Genomic DNA, 20882 nt, shown 5'->3' with positions numbered 1-20882 from the left:
TAACATACAGCTAATTTCTATCCACATTTGACATACTGCTCCAATTTGCCTTGTCTTGACCCTCTTTGACTCTATTTTAGCTATCATTAGTGGGGCAAGTAGTTATCAACATTTGGCCTTAAATGTCAACCTTTTAAAAAAGGTTAGCATCTAAACCTCTGAACACTGTTTAAAATGGAGAGACTATCCATATGAAATTTAACAGAAATGCAGTATTAAGCTTTCATGCCACATGCCTTTTGTTGAGAACATCTTAAGCAGAAAGAGATTTATTTAGAAAGTTCTTACATGAGATTGCACAAGGAAACAGAACGCAATATCCATGTTGAAAAAGAAGGAGAGTTTATGAAAGCATTCACTTAAAACTTCCTTCCTGACACATGCACACCACAGTATCCTTTGGCCCACAGGAGGAAAGCTTAGAGAAGACCTCCAAGGAGTTTGACTTCTTCCACCATCACTACTACCACCACCACCATCACCACAATTCAGAATTGCTATGTCTTCTGATTAGTCAGCAACTGCATTCCTAATTTACATGCATGGGAAATTAGCAAGCAGCCTCATCTTCTTACAGGGTTATGCACATAACAGGGCTTAGGTCGCAATTAAGCAAGACCTGAATGTACCAAGCTTACCAGAAATGCACCCTGCTGTCAGCGTGGCAGCAACAGGAGACTGCCTCTTGCTCACTTTGGCAAGAAATCTAAAGAGTAAACCATCTCGTGCCATGGCAAACAGAATGCGGGGCAAAGGAAACATAGAGCCCAGAAGACTAGAACAAAAGAATTTAATTGTTCAAGTGCTACGGCAACACTGTTATTCTCCATTTCAAAAAACAAACACAAACCAAGGATGAAAAAAACAATCCAGCTAAAATGCATATGGGGTCAAAAGAATTCCAATAACCAAAAATAAGATTTGTGAAACACAAAAGGTTTGCTTGCTTTACTCTAAGATGCACATTTTATTCTTCCAGCCATAATAAAGCCCTGAATGCCTGCCAGTGAGTTATTTCTATATTGAATCATGGGTGTGTCCATCTTCCTTAAAATAAATTAGTTCCTAGCCTCACCTGCTACAGCCCCAGACGATAAAGTAGCAACAAGCGGCGTCTTCGTTTTGGGATTGACTTGAGCTAGACATTTGAAAAGCAACCCATCCTTCGCCATAGCATAGATTACACGTGGCATTGGGAAAATGGATCCAAGGAGACTGAATAAAAAGCAAAACAACATGCAACGAGACCAACACAACTTCATGCAATGCATTGAGGAAGCAAGAAACAGTGCAAATTAACAGCATGTAGTACCAGAAACATAACCTAGAAACATGAGCAACTACAGTTTAGACGCAAGATTTTTTCGAAACTCCAATTTTATGATAGGTATTTTAAATATGCAAAGTTTGTCATTAGTTTTCTGGCTCAGACAGCATCTTCATGCCATGGAGGAGCAGCTTCTTCGTCACACAGATAATGCCACATAAGATACTGGTGTTGTCTGTGAATATACAGTTTTCTGTTCACAAACGAGGGGAAGACTACATAAGATGGATATCTGTACAACTGGACATCTGTACAGCAGAGGTGCATCTACCTGCTCCACCACTACATGAAGACTGTCACTGACCCAGTAAATACTTGAACCAAGCCTACATTTCCTTGCCTGATAACTAATTACAGTAGCCTGATCCACTGTTAGCTCCCCTTCTGAAGATGGGGAAATTTAGTCTAAAGAATAGTGGTGTGGGTGAGGACAACCAACGAGACTACATAACAAAGCCATGAATCTTGTTCTCCCAGGTTCCAGTTAATTATTTTGTCCTTGGCCAAAATTCATGAACTCTACCCACACATAGAATTGCACATGCCTTTCAGCCTTTCTCACGTTTGAGACAAAATGTAGAAGAGAGGTTTTTTTTTAATATAGTGGGTATTCCAGCCAATATTAATGTTACATGCCCTTGCAAAACCCAAATTTAAGCCTCACATGAGAAAATCTCAGGTTCTCTTTTTGGGGGTGGGGTGGGGGCTGATTTATGATAATATAGTCATCCTACATAGGACAACAGTTAAAGCAACTTGGGTCTTCACTGTAGTTCTTTTGAAATATGATATAAGCAGAACAAATCTGGTAATACTAGCAATGCAATTAAGCTTTATTGAACCTTGGAAGATTATGTCAGGCAGCAGGAGGTAATCAAAACAGGCACCACAACACACCTACAGTCAGTAAATACTTGCACAAATAGCAAAAACAATTTGTAATACACGGAATACATTAAACTTAAGTTGTATAACTGTTTTTAGCTGCAGTCTTTTTGCCCAACCTATATTTTTTTATTACAATAAAATTGAAATTAAAAAAAGGAAGAAGTGCCAAATTAGGGTTGCCAGGTCTAACTCAAGAAATATGTGGGGACTTTGAGGGTGGAGCCAGAAGCAAAGGTGTGACAAGCATGATTGAATACCAAAGAGTTCTGGCAATGACAAATTAAAGGGACCATATGCTTTTTAAATGCCTTCCCTCCATTTGGAAATAATGAAGGATAGGGACACCTTCTTTCAGGGCTCACAGAACTGGACTCCCTAGTCTAATCTTTTTGAAACCTGAGAAGAGTTTTGAGGAAAGGCACCAGATGCTATGCTGAAAATGTGGTGCCTGTCCCTCAAAAAACAGCCCCCACAAGAGCCCCAGATACCCACAGATCAATTCTCCATTATACCCTATGGGAACCAGTCTCCATAGAATATAATGGAGTGCCCAGCAGACATTTCCCTCCCCCTGCCCCACTTGAGGAGAAAATGGCCATTGTGGAAGGTAGACTCTATGCCATTATGCCTCATTTAGTTCCCTCCTCTTCCAAACCCCACCCTCTTCAGGCTCAATTCCCAAAATCTCCAGGTATTTTCTAACCTGGAGCTAGCAATCCTAGAAGGAGAAGCTCCTGCCTCCCCCCAGCACAATTTCAGGTTGGAAAAACAGTGTCTGTGGAGGAGGCAGGAGCCCCTCATCCCCTAGTACTGCTCCCAGAGCTGTTTACAGGAATTTCCTGGTGGGAATTCACTCTATTCCTACTGACATTATCAGCGCAGAAGGGGTGCCAGAAGTTAGCCTTGCTTAGGGTGCCAGACAGTATAGGGTTGGCCCTGATTACAGAATGACTTTTTGTTTGTCACAGCTCACTTCCCTGAGACCTATATGATTTCCTTTTTCTCATTTGATCTTAGGAAGTGAGCTCTGACTCACTAAAATTCATACTGGAATTTTATATACTGGAATATATGTTGAACAAAGTTTGAGTCCAGTGGCATCTTTAAGACCAGCTAAGTTTTATTCAAGGTATGAGCTTTTGTGTGCATGCACACCTGAGGATATACCGTATGTCACAGAAGTGAGTACATCCCCTCACATTTTGTAAATATTTAACTATATCTTTTCATATGACAACACTGAAGAAATGACACTTGGCTACAATGTAAAGTAATGAGTCTACAGCATTTTGTGTGGCCACCGTTATTTTCCAGCACTGCCTTAACCCTCTGGGGCATAAAGTTCACCAGAGCTTCACAAGTTGCCACTGGAGTCCTCTTCCACTCCTCCATGACGACGTCACGTAGCTGGTGGATGTTAGAGACCTTGAGCACCTCCACCTTCCATTTCACGATGCCCCACAGATGCTCAATAGGGTTTAGGTCTGGAGACATGCTTGGCCAGTCCATCACCTTTACCCTCAGCTTCTTTAGCAAGGCAGTGGTCCTTTTGGAGGTGTGTTTGGGGTCGTTATCATGTTGGAATACTGCCCTGCGGCCCAATCTCCGAAGGGAGGGGATCATGCTCTGCTTCAGTATGTCACAGTATAGATATGACGCTGAGTACAAGCACTCAACTTCTTTGGTCGACCATGGCAAGGGCTGTTCTGAGTGGAACCTGTCCTGTTAAACCGCTGTATGGTCTTGACCACTGTGCGGCAGCTCAGTTTCAGGGTCTTGGTAATCTTATAGCCTAGGCCATTTTTATGTAGAGCTCAATTCGTTTTTTCAGATCCTCAGAGAGATTATTGCCGTGAGGTGCCATGTGGAACTTCCAGTGACAAGTATAAGGGAGTGAGAGCGATCACCTGCTCCCCCTTCACACCTGATACTTTGTACCACTAACAAGTCACATGACACCAGGGAGGGAAAACGGCTACTTGGGCCCCATTTGGACATTATCACTTAGGGGTGTACTCACTTTTGTTGCCAGCAGTTTAGACATTAATGGCTGGGTGTTGCGTAATTTTGAGGGGACATCACATTTACACTGTTATACAAGCTATAGACTCACCACTTTACATTGTAGCCAAGTGTCATTTCTTCGGTGTTGTCACATGAAAAGATATACTTAAATATTTACAAAAATGTGACGGGGTGTACTCCTGTGACATACTGTATGTTGCTAGCCTTTGAGGTGCCACTAGATTTCTACTGTAGCCATCTATTGCAGCAAAACAAAACATGTTATAGCTATCCTACTGGAATTTTTCCCAGTCAGGACATCCATTATCAGTGACTATCATGGGGAATAGGACTGTGTGAGATTTGCTTCAACAACCTAGCTACCTGCAGGCATTCAACATAGTCCATAACTTTCCTTAGACAAAACCATATAAATAAAACCTTCCCTGGTGGATGTGTGGCCTTCTGTTGCACAAATCTAGCATTATTGTTAAGTGGCAGCATGCTTTATTTGATTTCTTTAGAAAAGTCTCCGCTTGTTCTATGAGGACACACATATCTATCCACATTTTGGAGGAAAGACTTATCATGTAGGGATAAAAGAAAACTATTGGGGCTGGTGAGAGTGACAGAACAACTTTTAAATAGCTGAGATGGCATTTTGACCTGGCACAGATGTAACGTTTCCAAATTCCAAACCCTGGATGTATCTATTCATAGGGTATGCCAATTTTAAACACCACAACAGCTAAGCAACCTCAGCAGTTAGTGAAAGGAGGATAAGCAAAATGTTAGGATGCCTGCATAGCAATGCCAGCTTTAAATGCTAGAAATGCATCAAATCACTTAAGCCAGACTTTAGCGCATTTAAACCATAGTGACTATTAATAGAATAGGGCAGGTATATTGGCTTTGATTGTCTTCAGGTCCTTTTCAATATAAAACTGAAACCCTATCCAGTGACAAAGTCACTTCAGGTTGCAGTACAACCAGCTTAAGAGATTTGTGGAGCACAAGTAAGACCTATACCAAATGCAGGTTCTCGAATTATATCCCATTTTATGCAAGCAAGTATAGTTCCTACAAAGCACTCTCCTAGATTTGGCCCTTCCTGAATTTACTCCCAAATTCAATTCAACCTGTGCATTTTTAAAAGCTGAGGTGTCTTGAACTAAGGCTGGAAGAAGCACTAACAGGGAACTGCTGTGGTTGCCTATGCCATTACATATACTTTCATGCAATTAAAGTACATTCTAGTCAACATTCAACAAATTGTATGTTTGGGAACTGGCACCAGCTGAAGGAGACAGAGGACTCATAAACATAATAACTTTCCTTCTCACATGAAGAAAAAGGTGCACAGGTTTAAAAACAAACAAACCCTGAGCTATATATTCAGAAGAACCTTGCAATGCTGCCTTCATCTGCATGTTTGAATGTTCTCCCAGATTTATTTATATATATATATATACACACACACATTTCATATAGAAATTAGGAAGGAAGCAAGGGCAGGTACTTTTGCTTCAACCACCTAGCTACCTACAGGCAGCCAGCATCTGACATTCAGTTATGCATTCCCTCACCTGCTTTGCAAAGAGGTAGAATACTAAAAGGGCTATACTACAGGAGTCTCTTACATAGCTGAACCCTGAGGCCAGGATCCAAAGATCTAGATGATTAGTTCCACAGTTTGAAAGGTCCTTTGGACTCATGTTTCTCGAATGCCAGCCCCTCAAATCAGAATGCAAACAACTTTTCAAACAGTGTTTGTGATAAGACATTGGGGGAGGAGGTGTCTCCTTTTCCAAGTCAACTCGCCAATCACAAACAAGTCCTTGGACATACCTGCAATGGCACTCTGGATCCTAGGGACCTTTGTATTCCACACTGTCAGCATACAGACCTCAAGGAGCACAGAAAGAGACTACAGTCTTTAGTTTTAAAATGGGGGAATTTTTTTGTCATCTTCCCAAGTGTTTTGACTAGAGGTTAAATCCTTTGTAACTTGAAAACGTACAAAAAGAACACTGGGGAAAAGTCACAAAAGGTGACAGGGAAAAAAGAGAGTCTATATTGAATAGAGCATTGCAATTTTCTTTAACTTTTCACATAATTAAGATTTTATTTAAAATGGAATGAAACCTGTTCAGTAAATTATGCAGCCTTTCTTGTATTATTGCACAGACAGCATAACTGTGCTGTCCTGAATGCCTTACTTTAACCTATTGTGCTGGCTTTAAATATTCTCGGGGGGGGGGGGGGTCCACACTGGGGGGGATCCTCCAATTAACTTTTCTCCAGCCTAAGGAAATGTCCTTCACGTTAACTGGCTCTTCCTCCCATGGAAGAGCCTTTTACATTAGTGGGAGGCTCTTTAGATTGGAAGAACACATCAAATTTGACCCAAAAGGAAAGGAAGGTTATAAATAAATAATTAAATAAGTAAATAGATAAAACTTTTCACAGTGGAATAGTAGGATGGAGTAGTAGGATAGAGGTAAGATTCACATCCACTATCACACTGGCATAGAATTATAACAAACATGGTCTAGCCTGAAAATTACCTTGCTCTGCGCCTAAGCGGTAACAACTTTTATTATTCATGACATCTCTCTTTAGGAAATCTAATAAGCAAATAAACAGTTTTAAAAGAATTTGTTTAATGACATTATTCCCAATATTGTATTAGTCAGTCCTTATTTTTTTACCTTGTAGATAAAGCGCACAGAGATCCCACAGCTACAACATACTTTGCTGGGCCCCATCCAACATATTCAAATGCTACAGGGAGAGGACTCTTCTCATCTATTAAGTAGTATGGCATCATAAGAGTCAAAGCAGCTGAAACACCAAAATAGGCCATAAAACAGACCAGAAGGGAAGTTACAATCCCAATAGGTATGGCTTTCTGGGGATTCTTGACCTCTTCTCCTGTAGAAGAAAACACACAAAAGGTTCACAGTGTGTGAATACAAATATGATCAAATGTTGTTGTCCTTTCAGATGGTGAAAATCCTCATTTAGAATGAAAGAGTTCTTATAAACCAGCACATCTGTTGCTATTTTATATCCATAAATATAAACACCTAAATGGAACATGATCAACTGCGACACTTAATTTTCTTACCAAAAATAAAACTTCTTTATTCAAGATGTGGCATTTATAGGACTATATTTGTTATTAGCAGCAAGCATAAAGAATAAAAGAGAATTGCTAGGAAAAGGGAAATGTGGCCCCACATTCTCATTCCAAAGTATGGGAAAAGATGACACATATGCAAAGTATTGAAACAAATATTTAACTCCGTGATACACACAGTAGGCTCTAGTGCTACATGCAGATCTTGTAAGGATTGTCTCCCAAGACACCTGCCCCATGCTCCAGGAAAGAGGGTAATTTCATTACAAATTGGAATAATTTCATAATTACTATGGGACCAAGGTAAAATGTTTGTTTTTAAATCATATCACAGCTTGCCCTTGATGATTATATCAAGGTTGTGCAGGTATACAGGTTTTGAGTTTGAGGGTGGGATGGGGCAAACCACTGTTGAATGCTAGCTCATGAAACAAAACTCCTAGTAGTGGGGAAAGATTACTCTAGCTGTTCAAAGGTTCTCTGGTAATTAAAAGAGTTATGTTATATATTATTGTTTATCTGTATTTGGGATGATGCATGGAGCAGACAGAAGTCATATGGCTCTTTTGGTTTATGGGAACTGCAAATGGGCCTCTCCATGAACAACAGAGTGATACCACTGATTTAGATGAATGAGGAATCCACATCAGAATGCTTGGTGGCTTGGGTCCTGAATCAACAGGGGAAGGCAAAAGGAGGAGCATCACTAAGGCTGTAGCCCTATACATACTAAAGGGAAAAAGGTACATTGAGCTGGAACAAAGCAAAGCATGTGTTCTACCACTGTGCTATAGCACTAAGATGCACAAGAATGGACTGCTGCAGCATAGCACTTATATATTACAGCTCTATAATACACAAACTGCAACTTTGACTGAGTACCCAAATTATGTATCTTACCAGTTGTTGCAATGCAGTCAAATCCTATAAAGGCATAGAAGCAAGTTGCTGCACCAGCCAGTGTTCCTGTAAATCCATATGGCATAAAACCACCAACTCCAAATGCACTGGTCACATTCTCAGAAGAAGTTAGGTTTCTAAAAAAAAAAACCACCCACAAAACAATAACAATACAAGAATGTCAAATAGAGTTTCCCCCACCTAGCAAGGCTACCTAACAAAAAAGCAATTTCTAATGTTACTTTCCATAAATATGGATCCTAAAACCCATAAATTAAGATGACTGAAAATGCAAAGTGGATAAATAGCTCTCTACATAAAATATTTCTTGAGAGTTATACAAACCAAGTTATTCTAGAGGTGCCAAAGATAACATTCATACATTAGGTTTCCTTATTTGCTCCTTTACCATTTCTCCTAAATGCTCACATTTCTCATAATATTTAATGGATCAGCACCATAATTTTTCTTATATGTAGTATAAGTGTGGTAAGTAAAGCTCCGCAGAACCCAATGTCCAATGTGCAATAGACCATATGGTTTTGAGCTAATGCAGTCTTCAACTAGAAATGTATAGGGAAGGCCACATTCTGACTGGCTTTGTGCAGGGGTATATGTTGTCATCATAGTCCTGGGAAATTATTTAGCAGGCAGTTATCACATAGTGGAGAATGCAAGGCAAACCCCTGTGCCATAATTTATTGTTGCAAGGCAAACCCCTGTGCCATAATTTGCAGCCTGGACCTTGGTAAAGACTAAACATATGAATGCAGAAGAAAGTATATTTTCAGGATTTTGACAAAGGAAGATTTGCAGAAGAACTTTACCTTTATAGTCTAAGATATCTTACAAAAGCTATCTAGAAGTGCAGCTCATATCTTGTCCAGTTATTCTACTTTAATGGCACAACATTCTCATTAACAGTGCAATCTTAAATAGGTTTTCATCCTTCTAATCTACAATGGATTTAGAAGGTTAAGATTACTCGGTAAATAATATTTTCCTCCCTTCAGTGGCTACACGACAGTTTTAGTAGTGCATCAAACCTACATTTTTACTTATTTTATTTTAATAGACCATCAAGCACAAATATTATATGGCTCATAGAAGCAAAACAAAGCTTGTATTACTCTATGTATACTGTGTAGTTTATAAGATATTCTTCAGTTTTCTTCCAGTTGCTCATGTCTCCTTTCACAAAACCAGATATCATCACAAAGAGGAGGACCAAGATGTTAATGGCAGTGAAGACTTTATTCACCCAAGCAGATTCTTTTACTCCAAATGATAACAACCCTATAAAAATCAGACGTTATTACTGATTACAGCATAATTAAGTTCTGCTTTACAACATTTCTATATGGGTTTATATCTGCTGCTGTTTTACAACACTTTCTCTTTATATTAGGTCTAAAGGCCAGTCCATATATTCGCCAATGCCAGAATTTCTGTTTTGGCCTAAATTCAGGGTCTCTAAGTAGCTGCCCCATTCTATGAAATCGATTGCTAAAGAAGTGCAAGCAGTGCCACCTTGGGCAGTGTTTAGAAGGGAGTTCAGTTTTGTTTATTGTTACTATTGTTTGCTGGCCCTGATAATAGTGGTTCCTGTTATTATGTTTATTAGTTGATCGGATGGTTTTAATATGTCCTTTTGTTTTATTAATAGCATTATGGGAACAATCAATATTTCTCCTCCCAATGCAATCGCCGCAATATTTTTAGCCTTTGACAATACCAAAACTCAGAAGAACTTTTATTCTGGCAAAAATGAATGTCCTGCCCTTGGCAGTTTTGGAGGGTAGATATAATAACATGCTAACAGAACATGCAGATGCTTATGTGATAAAGTTGAAACCGCTGAACACATTATTATTAATGAGCTGAGGACTAGTTTAATCACCTCTCTACTTAAAAATACTGAATTGCCTAATATGAAAGCTCAGGTGATGTGGTTACTATTGGATACAAATGATTCCATTACCCTTCCTGTGGCAAAATATATAGGGGCAATGATTAATTAAATACCAAGGAAATAACATTAAGTCATATCTTTCCCATTTTAATTTCTCCTTAAGGTAATAGCTGTATGAGCAGTACTAGAGACAGATTAGATAGATTAGATACCCACAATAACCACCGTTTTCAGCAAAGCGGTATATAAATATTTTAAATATAAACAGATAATTTATGTGCATGTAAAGACATTCAAGTTTATGCATAATCTCAACTGCTATGTGTATTGGATATACATGTATGCCATTCAGGCCCCTTAGTTTTTATAGTTTTTGAAGTAGAAAGACTGTAGGAATGGGATGTGTGCAAATACTGCCCAATAAAGTAAGAGACATCTGTATGGGCTTCTGCCCTAGTACACATTGTAGGACTGCTGGACTGCCAATGGTCCAATTGAGCCTTAGCTATAAGTGCTCCACAGGTTTTGCACAAGACCTGCTGCACTAGATTACATTGAAAATTCTAAAATCGCATTGCATTTGTGCATAACAAATATCCAGAAACACACACAAACAAACCCACAACATATGCATGCGATACTGATGTCCACTGAAAATTACTAGACTATTTCTACTGAAGTATGATAACAAAGCCCATTTAAAATAGTGTTCAAAAAGGTCAAATAAACTCTTTAATCTTTATAATAAAATAAAAGTGAGGGATTTTTGGTCCCCAAATTAATCAGATTATCATATTTATAAATATGCAGCATTAGGGGTAAAAATAATAATATTTTATATGATCACAAAGGATTCTTTAGCTGAAGATAACAAAATGTTAATATATCTTACCTGCCAGGAGTAATATAAGACAGACCGCAAAAAAATCTGGATACTCAGCTAGACCAGAATAATTCATTCTGAAGTAGGTTCTAAAAAAATAACCGATTTGTTTTCCAAGGAGCTCGTCAAAGGTGCCACTCCATGCTCTTGCTACACTGGATGTCCCTTAAAAAAACAGGAGGGGTAAGTTGTAAATGTTGCAGATTAGAGCTAGCCTTAAAAGAGTAATAATTATTACCTAGTAATTGTATTTAGCTGTATTTCTTTCAAAATATTTTAACTACGGTATTTCAAATCTTAAGTCTTTCTGTTCGTGAAAAAGGAAGGAAGGGTCCCCTGCATGGACAAAAGCCATGTAGTACAGGGGTTGAAGTAAGGAGGAGAACTGGGGGAGACTAACTGAAAAATCTGGCTGGATCGAACCCGCTGCCTGACCCACTGTGTCCTGGGTTACATCTATCACTTCCTGGCAGTAACTTAAATCAGTAAAGTGGGTGAAAAATACACCTCTTTGTTCATGTGAATTGGTACTGTAGAATCAGTAAATAGTAACCAGAAATTATTTCCTCTATACAGCTATGTTCCCAAGATCATTTAAGCCACTCTTGAGTGGAGGCATCAGAAAGGGCCTGAAATAGAATGGCAGGTTTAGATTTTCCTCTCTAACACAGCTATTGTTTTCTACACTGAGCTAACTGAGCAGTCTCCAAAATGAATTATTGTTGCACTTCACAGGACACAACAATACACACATCCTCTTACTTCTCTGAGTGCAAAATAAAATACAGCACCACTCCCTGTAAGATTACACAACATACAGACAGGAGGTGCAGAATAATTCCTCTAGGATGCATTCACTATGCTGGATGCCAGCCAGTATGTCAAGAGCCAAGACTTCTTTGCCAAAATCATAAACAAATGTTTTATGCTGCTCTCAGAAAGCACAGATGTATCAGTAGTTATCTACCTAACGCATTTTTATCCCACCCTGCCTTCAGGGCAAAGTACCTAGTTCTCCCTTCTACTTTTCTTCTCTTTGCAACAATCTGATGAGATAGGTGAAATTGAAAAGAAAGTAACTGGCCTAAGGTAAACCAGCATGCTTCGTGGCAGTGTGGGGATTTGAACTTAGGTCTCCTAGTTTGAACACTGCACCACACTACTATCAAATGTTTAGGACAAGAGTCATCTGCTACCCAGGATAATCTCAGGCCTGAGCACTTAATCCAGTACCCCTAGGTAATGCCACCTATTATCCCAAATTGACAGCTCTAGACTGGATCCTACCAACCTGCCTAGCAAAAGTTTGACGTTTTCTCCAAAGAGTTTCCCCTCTTTCCTCCTCCCTTGAAATGAAAGGAAGGGCGGGTTATGGCTTCTAATCTGTTAACCACAATTAAGAGGCTGGGGGGGGGGAGCCACATGACCCAATGTGCATTTTCTCCTCCAGTACAAATTTCATTCTTCCTTCCTTCTCCCAGTAGGAAGAAAAATGAGTGCAGCAGAGAAGAGAAGCAATGTCTAGATTTCCCATCCATCTACTTGCTTTTTGCTTCTCGTACACCTTTAAAGCACCCAACAGTTATCAAAAGAATGAAATCCCATGGCCATACAAAGCTTCCATAGCTAAAGGTTGGTGCATTTCATAAATTACATTTTCCAGAAGCCTGTGTATGTTTAACACTTGGAAACTCAAAAATAAATAACATAAAACTGAAGGGACTCAGTTATAAACAGTCACCTATTTTTTAGCCAGGAATACAGGGCCTAGGAGAAACGTAATTTATGAAGCAGCTCACAAACTGCTGTTTTACAGCTACGTGTCATGGTACTGCTAGAAGTACCTCCAATCATGTTCTTAGCATTACTGAGCTATTGTGGTTGTAATGTAGAGGAAGTTAGCCGATCATGTCTACTGCCTCGAGCTCCTCACATGCTCTCCACTGGCAGCATTGCTATCGACAGAGCCCTGGCATATTTGCAGTTGCCCTTTGGCCTGCATGTTCAGTCTGTCATCCAATCGTGTTGGTTTTCTCCCTTGTACAACACAGTAAAAATACAGCCCTTCCTTTCCATCCCCACAGCAAGAACTCTCAGTCATACTTTGGCAAACTATTGCAATCACTCCCTCCTTAACTCCCTTATCTCTACCAACACCACAGAAAAAAATCACTCCTTTTACTTATCATGTGCTATCCCACCTTAAATCCCTACATTCACTTTTTGAACTCTCCTGGATTTAGCACACACTCCTTGTCCATGCCTTGAAAGCCTTCCATGATCTTCCCTCATCTTCCCTCCTGGACATGACACCTCCACTCTGACATCCAAACACCCCTCCCTGTGTCCCACTCCTCCATCTCTATCACCCCAACCTATTCAAAAGCCTCCTGCTTCTTCTAATGACTCTTATGAATACTTTTGACAATACTGTGTGATGCCATCTCTCCCATCTCCCACTCCGATCTCCTTTCTATACTAAAAATAAGACTTATGAGAGAGGCAATATCAGTATTTATTTATTTATTTATTTATTCGGGATTTATATCCCGCCCTTCCCACGAATGGCTCAGGGCGGCTTCCAACAATTAATCAAACATAAAATTTAAACAATTTCAAGTATAAAACAATTAAATATTTAAACAGTTAAAACCTTAAAAACAGAATATTTCAATTTCCTGTAAACAGATGGCTGGCCAGTTACATCGAGTTGTCATCCTAGCTAGGTATAGGCTAGCCGGAAGAGGGTTGTCTTACAGGCCCTGCGGAACTGCGCCAAGTCCCGCAGGGCCCTCACCTCTTCCGGCAGCTGATTCCACCATACGGGGGCCAGTAGTAGTTATGGTTTCCAGTTCCCCCACTTTTGAGGGCTTGATCTGCTGCCAGTCAGGTGGCCAGCAGGGGAAACCCCAACCACAAACAGGGATGTCACTGTGCAACATCCCTGATGTGATGACATCACCTGGAAGCTGCATCATCACATCGCCTACATCGGGGATGATGCTCTCATTTTTGGGCAAACTATGGTTTTGTAGGCAATATAAATAAATCTAGGCAATACAAATGAATATAGCCATTTAACTCATCCATCCTCCCAAATCCCAAACCATAGCATTGTCCTCTGGTGCTGTAATCGACTAAGCATATTGTAATCCAAACTGCTGTCAACAACCTATAAAAGATTAGGTAAATTTAAAGCATGTTCTGTCTTGCACATGCATAAAGGTGAAAAGACTGACAAAGTAGTTTTACAGTAGCAACTAGGAAACAAAATCCAAATAGGCCATTAACTGCTATTTTTTCTACTTGGTCCTGGACTCACCTATCACATAGGACAAAATGAGATTCCAGCCAGTGATAAAAGCCCAGAGTTCACCAACAGTCACATAAGTGTAGAGATAGGCAGAGCCTGTTTTTGGAACACGAGCACCGAATTCAGCATAGCATAGACCTGCCATCACAGATGCTAAGGCAGCTATGAGGAAAGAAATAACAATACTAGGTCCAGAATCAGCCTTTGCAACTTCTCCAGCAAGGACATAAACACCTGCCCCCAGGGTGCTTCCTACTCCTAGGGCAATAAGGTCCACAGTAGATAAACAGCGGCATAATTTGGAATCTTCAAGGCTGTCCACAGTGATGATTTTTCGCCTTAAAATGCACCGAACAAATGACAAGACTGGTCCACAAGTTATCATTTTAGATGACGAAGGCTGAAAAAGAAATTTTAAAATTATCAGAATAAATATATATCCATTTTGTTAACTTCATATTTACTGTTGAATATTGAAAAAATAGTATTTAGGCTGCTACCTGTTTAATATGGAGTTTTATTAAGCCTAAAATCGGTAAACACTAACAGGTCAATACTTAAAACCAGGGATAACATAGTATCTCAGAGTCCCTCCCAATATACATTTTGTCTAAATCTCAATCTTATCATGATCAGGGAAACAAAGGTAATCCTATAACATCATTTTTTCTGCTCATTTTAATGTTAATATTAAAAATGACTGTAAGGCTTGCAGTGTTTAAAAATAAGGGTTCAGAAGAAGGCATATACCACCATTAAGGCCAAATGCATAAATGTAACCGTTCAGGGTCACTGTAGACAGTACATACCATCTATTCTTGTATGTATTACCATGTTTTGTAATTTCTTCATTGTTTAATATGCCATGTTAAAATTTCTGCTTTGTTTCAGCTTTGTTTTAATTTTTACTTGATCTTAATTTCCATAATCCTAATCCTATTACCAGTGCTTTTTTTTCTGGAGGAATGCAGCGGAATGGAGTTCCAGAACCTCTTAAAGGAAACAAAATCCTCAAAAAATGTTTAAAAGTTCATGAGGGGCACCTGTGTGTTTCTCCTTCATTTCCCTCTTGAGAACTCTAGCCCTTCGTTTTCCAGAAAAAAAGCCCTGACTATGATTATTGAATGTAACATCCTACAGATTACATTGACTGAGGCTGTGTAATCTACCTTGGGTCTGAGTGAGAAAGGCAGACTATAAATAGTGTGAATAAATAAACTATTGAACATATCTGGAGGACCTCTCCCCGTATGTGCCCCAAAGAGCTTTATGCTCAGCCAATCAACACCTACCTATTATCCCCAGCCCAAAAGATGTCTGTTAAGCCTCAACCAAGGCCAGGCAGGACTTTTTTTGCATATTAGGCTACACCCCCCCCCCCCCCCAATGTAGCCAATCCTCTATGAGCTTACAGGGCTCTTTTTATAGGGCCTACTGTAAGCTCTTGGAGGATTGGCTACATCAGGGGAGTGCAGCCTAATATGCAAAGGAGTTCCCACTACAAAAAAGCCCTGGGGCCAGGGCATTTTCCCCAGCATGGTGGAATATGCTCCCCCTTGAGAGCAGGGCCATGCCAGACATTTTACTGTTCAGGACCTGCAAAACTGAGCTGTCCTGCCAGGCCTTTGGTTGAGGTGACGGATATCTGTGTAAATTGGCCTCCCTATCACAGCCTTTCTCTGCAAGGGCCAGTTCTGAGAAGTTTCTGAGGGCCAGTTCTGAGAAGCAGCAAAGGCCTCTGACTTTGTGTCTTCCTAGCCAATGGCTGCCTGTTTTCAATCTTATTTTAACTGTTTAGTGTACTTATGTTTTACCTAACTATGTTTATATGTTGTAATCCGCCCTGAGCTCATTCGTGGGAAGGGCAGAATATAAATCAGCTAAAATAAAATAAACATTGCCTGACCTAAAGAGAAATGACACCATGATATCCTGTTCTCTTAAGGTTGCCAGACTCCAGGTGGTAGCTGGAGATCTCCCTCTGTTACAAGGGACCTCCAGACAATAGATATCATTTCACCTGGGGGGGAAATGGTCACATTGGAAGGCGGATTTTATGGCATCAGAGCCCGCTGAGGTCCCTTACTTCTCCAAACCCCACCCTTCTCATGCTCCACCCCCCCAATCTTCAACCCAGAGCTGGCAACCCTATGATCTCTTCCAAAGATAGTTTGATCATGGGATCACATTCCATGCATATCCAATGCAGCGTCTTCAGAGAATATTAAGAACTTTTGTATATTTTCTCTGTTGTATGGGTTGAATACAGAATTTAGGCTTATGACTATGGCCAACAGAGCTGTACCACTGAGGGAAGGAATACAGAATTCCCTTCCATTTTATTGCTTTTGACACTGGTAAAGTAAGCATGTCTTCAGATACTGCAAATCCAATTTTGTTACAAAGGACTGCAAAATGAAAGTTAAGAGTATATCATCTAACATATTCCATTGTCGTAGAAGCATCTTCTTACTACATGTGTTCATGGTATACTCTCCATCTTTATTTCAGCCCACATTGGAAATACTGCTCCTAAATACTATTTAAAACCCTTCCTCTTTTATTACCATAATACATTCCACAAAATAGGTTGTTAGTAGTTATTGATTTCCTTCAATGTATATTCATTCCTGCTCCCATCTGCAAAGATTTTATTGCACCATATAGTTCTCAAAATGCTCCCAATCTAAAATTACACAATACATTAACACTCTTGTATCTCAACCACAAGAGAGCTCCCTTTACTCTTACAATTATATGACTCTCTCACCACACTAGCTACTTCTACTTCCTCCTGCTAAGAGATCTTACAAGGTCAGTGCTACTCCAGCTTTCACCATCCAGCTCAATTCCTCCCCAACCCAAACTCCAAATAGGCAAATTCAAAACCATAATCCTCTCACATCTTCATCATCTCACTCCATACTAGGTATTCTCTCTCACAATGCTGCCGCCAAATTTTCTCTTGTCAGACCTCTTTCAAACAGCTACAGTAAGTGAGCAACTGTTACTTATTTGAGAGTATCTCAGACATCTGTTTTTAAACACAATGATTCTGTTGCAGGGATATCACATTTTCCAAGTACTCAGAATAGAAATATTTTGTAGGGATTGCAGGAAAATCCATTTGTCTTTCTGAACACTCTTTAGAGAACAGCAGTATGTTACAGGGTCTTATTTAGGAAGAGTGTGTGCCATCATTTGTGACACAGAAGGTAATTCTCTCCCAACCATGTACCATCAGTTTGTGACTTTTAAGAGACTTTAAAAAAACAATTCTTTAGAGGGACAGATTTTGAGTCCAGTGGCACCTTTTAGACCAACAACAGTTTACTCAAGGTATGAGTATGCATACTTCTTCAGATACTTCTTAAAAGTGCCATTGGACTTAAAATCTGTTCTGCTGCTTCACACCAACACAGCTGCCCACCTGAATCAATTCTTTAGAGGCTAAACATTCCTTCTACCCCACTCATCACATCAAAGCAGCTGTCCATTCCTGACTTAGAAAGGAGAAAAAGGTAAGCCAACCTTAACTTTAGCTAACCTGGCTCTCAAGCTGTCTTATATTTTAACTCATCTGTTAAAATGCAGTTCTTGCTGGCTTTTGATTATGCTACACCTACAGAGCCTATCTGTCATTATTTTACAGTCTAGCAGTGAAACTCTAAACAGTGTTACACCTCTGTATTTGAGTCAGTGTGTCATGAGCCCTGACGAGGAAGAGTTGGAAGGGTTAACAGACCTAGAAGAGTTGCCAGCCAGTTCCTCAGCTGAACAAACAGCAGCTGGCCCATCAATCACTCTCCAGGCACCAGTGTGAGCTGTTGATGATCAATCTCCTCCAAGCTCTCCTCCTCCCATTTCAAGAGTTTGAAGCAGGCTCTGGAAAGAACTTTCAGAGCAAAGACATGAGGCACGTCGATGCTTCAGATCTCTCAGCCCTGAGTTCTAGCAGAGTCACTGCCACCCAGGGAACAGGCTGATTAAGACTCCCATATAGCTCCCACCCAGGACCTGGTAACTTTGTGGAAGCAACAAGTCTATTTTCTGGCTTGCATCCACGCTCCTTCCTGATTCCTGACCTGGTTGATTTCCCTGGCACCCTGACCTTTTGGCTTTTGGACATTGACTTCTGATTCGGGTTTGTGATTCTGCATTGGTGACTTGGCTCCTGCTTGACTTCCTGGACTTTGACCTTGACCTTGGGCTGGCTTTGGACTCCTGCCTGCCTGCACCCTGAGAACGTGACATAGTGGGGTTTGAAAGGTTTAACTGTTTAGGATTACCCTGTAAATGTAGTAAAAACAGCCAAAACAGAATGTATGAAACCTTGAAAGCAATTCAAGAGAAACTGTTCATAAAATAGTTGTTTCCTTTGTTCTTAACTAATCTAATTAGATTATGAACTTATTTCACTAATGAGTTTAGGCTTTCAGTATTAGCTTATCCTCTTCCAATTTGGAACATCATTTGTTTTTCTATTTTGTAAAAAGAACATTAAACTATGGCAGGGGTGGCCAAGGGTACCTCTCCAGATGTTTTCTGCCTACAACTCCCATCAGCCCCAGCCATTGGCCATGCTGGCTGGGGCTGATGGGAGTTGTAGGCAAAAAACATCTGGAGATCTACCGTTGGCCACCCAAGAACTATGGTCCCGATAGGTGGTATGTTTTTAATCTAGAAAGAGAAAATATTGTTTAGAAAAACAGAGCTATCCAAATTTCAAAGATATTCCATATGGGGGGAGTAAAAAAAATTTCCTGTTTATATATTCCATACAAATTTTAAACTTAGATATTCATTTCAGTAAAGAAACCGCTTCAACAAACACATTCTAAATTGCTAAACAATTTATATGAAAATTAAGTCTCAGATACTATATGTATCATTCAAAATTAGTTTTACAAGCCTTCCACTTCAAAATACCAACTTCTTTTCAGCCCAGCCTCTACTCACCCAATAATTATATTCAACTTCTGGTTTTCTGCAAATGTAGACAGCAAATCTTCAGGATGGTTTTACTTAAATATCTGCCTTAAAATGTGGAAACAGTAGGTGGTGTAAAGCTGCAGGCTCTGAGGGGGTGGAGGAAAAGCAGCCACAGGTGATTGGATGACACGGAGCTTATCCAGCTCTTTGCCAAACCAAAAAGAAAAAAAGTCTTGCTATTCATATAAATCATTCCTATTATACACACAAAGTGAAATCATGTTTTACTCCCCCCCCCTTTTAAACAACGGATCAGTTTTCTGTAAAAACATAAGCCCATAAAACTAGTTTAATACCAATACATATTTATTGATGATAGACATTTTGATCTGTTTAATTAATAAATCAGGCTAATTGTGTTCTGTGTGTGTAAAGTGTCATCCAGTTGCAGCCAATATAGGGAAACCCCATAGGGCTTTCAAGACAAGAGAAGCTGACACGTGGTTTGCCACTGCCTGCCTCTGCATAGCAACCCTGGGCTTCCTTAGTGTTCTCCACTACCCGGGCTGAATCTTTTTAGCTTCCAAGATCTGATGAGAATGGGCTAGCCAGGGCCATTCTGCTCTAGTTGTCTGATTTTTTTTTTTATTCACACTCATTGTATTAGAATGTAGACAGGATGCACATTCAGTATTGAAAGCAGTGTGCTATAGACAGAGACCATCCCCATCCACATATACATCTTTTTAGGACTTTGATTCTTAATCCTGCAGATCATAAATGTGCAAAAGTAAGCTTCTTCATGCAAATCAAGGATATTATCTGGACTGAAACATCAGTTCATTAACTGAGGGTGACAAATTTTGATAACTAAGAGTTGAATGTACTTTGCTTTTTGAGCTTATTTTATTCCTGGTGTAGTACTGGAACAAGGAATGGGGGCAGGGGACAACCATTAAACATTAATAATTGCCGCCTTCAAACCTAACTCTGAACAGTACCTCTTGCTTACTAAGTTACAACTGAGCTCATAGTTGATGAGCACTGAACTGTAAAATTACATGTGAAAAACCTCAATATAAAGCAGACAGTTAATCCACTAATTCTTTAAATCAGATGATATTGTTCTGGGTTTTTTCTCACATAAACAGAACAGATTCATTTTTTCTTAAGGCAATCTTCAGTTTTACAAGTTTATACAGGCAAAATTGCCTACATTCTATCCAAAAACCAAAAGCATCCCAAACTTTTAAATTTGCACCTTTTGTAAGAAGAGTGATTCGCATTTAATATATTTGGTGAAGTGTTTGTAAGCTCATGCCACAATCAAAAAGCAAGAGGACTCTGTATAAAAACTGCTTTGTGGGGACATATAAAAATTTTCATCCATTTTAATAGGTCATAATGTTCATGTAAATACATTCAATGCCCAGATCATGCAGTATTTTTTTCATAAAAATAATGTGCATGAAATCTGACTACCGTTTTGAGTTGGGGAGAGGGGCTATACTTCCTACCTGATTGTGCTTCCAGTCATCCATGCTGGCCTTCTGCCTGTGATCAATTATGTCAGAGGCTGTG

The 20882-nt window shown here is 39.7% G+C and overlaps 1 protein-coding gene across 2 annotated transcripts in view; it reads right to left on the bottom strand.

The window, feature by feature from the left end:
• SLC7A2 (solute carrier family 7 member 2) overlaps positions 1-19461 on the bottom strand; it is a 31842-nt gene extending 12381 nt beyond the window's left edge. Inside the window, exons 1-7 of one of the 2 annotated variants that reach the window (XM_060246413.1) lie at positions 19329-19461; positions 14379-14769; positions 11066-11221; positions 9392-9557; positions 8262-8398; positions 6931-7153; positions 1076-1215 (exon numbers count right to left, since the gene is read on the bottom strand). In XM_060246413.1, coding sequence (XP_060102396.1) covers positions 1076-1215; positions 6931-7153; positions 8262-8398; positions 9392-9557; positions 11066-11221; positions 14379-14754 — 1198 coding nt within the window. In that variant the 5' untranslated portion in view covers positions 14755-14769; positions 19329-19461. Of the gene's footprint in view, positions 1-638; positions 776-1075; positions 1216-6930; positions 7154-8261; positions 8399-9391; positions 9558-11065; positions 11222-14378; positions 14770-19328 lie in introns of both variants that reach the window. The other variant, XM_060246414.1, reaches the window with a different exon arrangement.
• Between the last annotated feature and the right edge of the window lie 1421 nt (positions 19462-20882).

This window comes from Heteronotia binoei, chromosome 9 (assembly GCF_032191835.1).
Source record: "Heteronotia binoei isolate CCM8104 ecotype False Entrance Well chromosome 9, APGP_CSIRO_Hbin_v1, whole genome shotgun sequence".
In the NCBI taxonomy this organism is placed as follows: Eukaryota; Metazoa; Chordata; class Lepidosauria; order Squamata; family Gekkonidae; genus Heteronotia; species Heteronotia binoei.
This window is presented reverse-complemented; position numbering and strand designations above follow the sequence as displayed.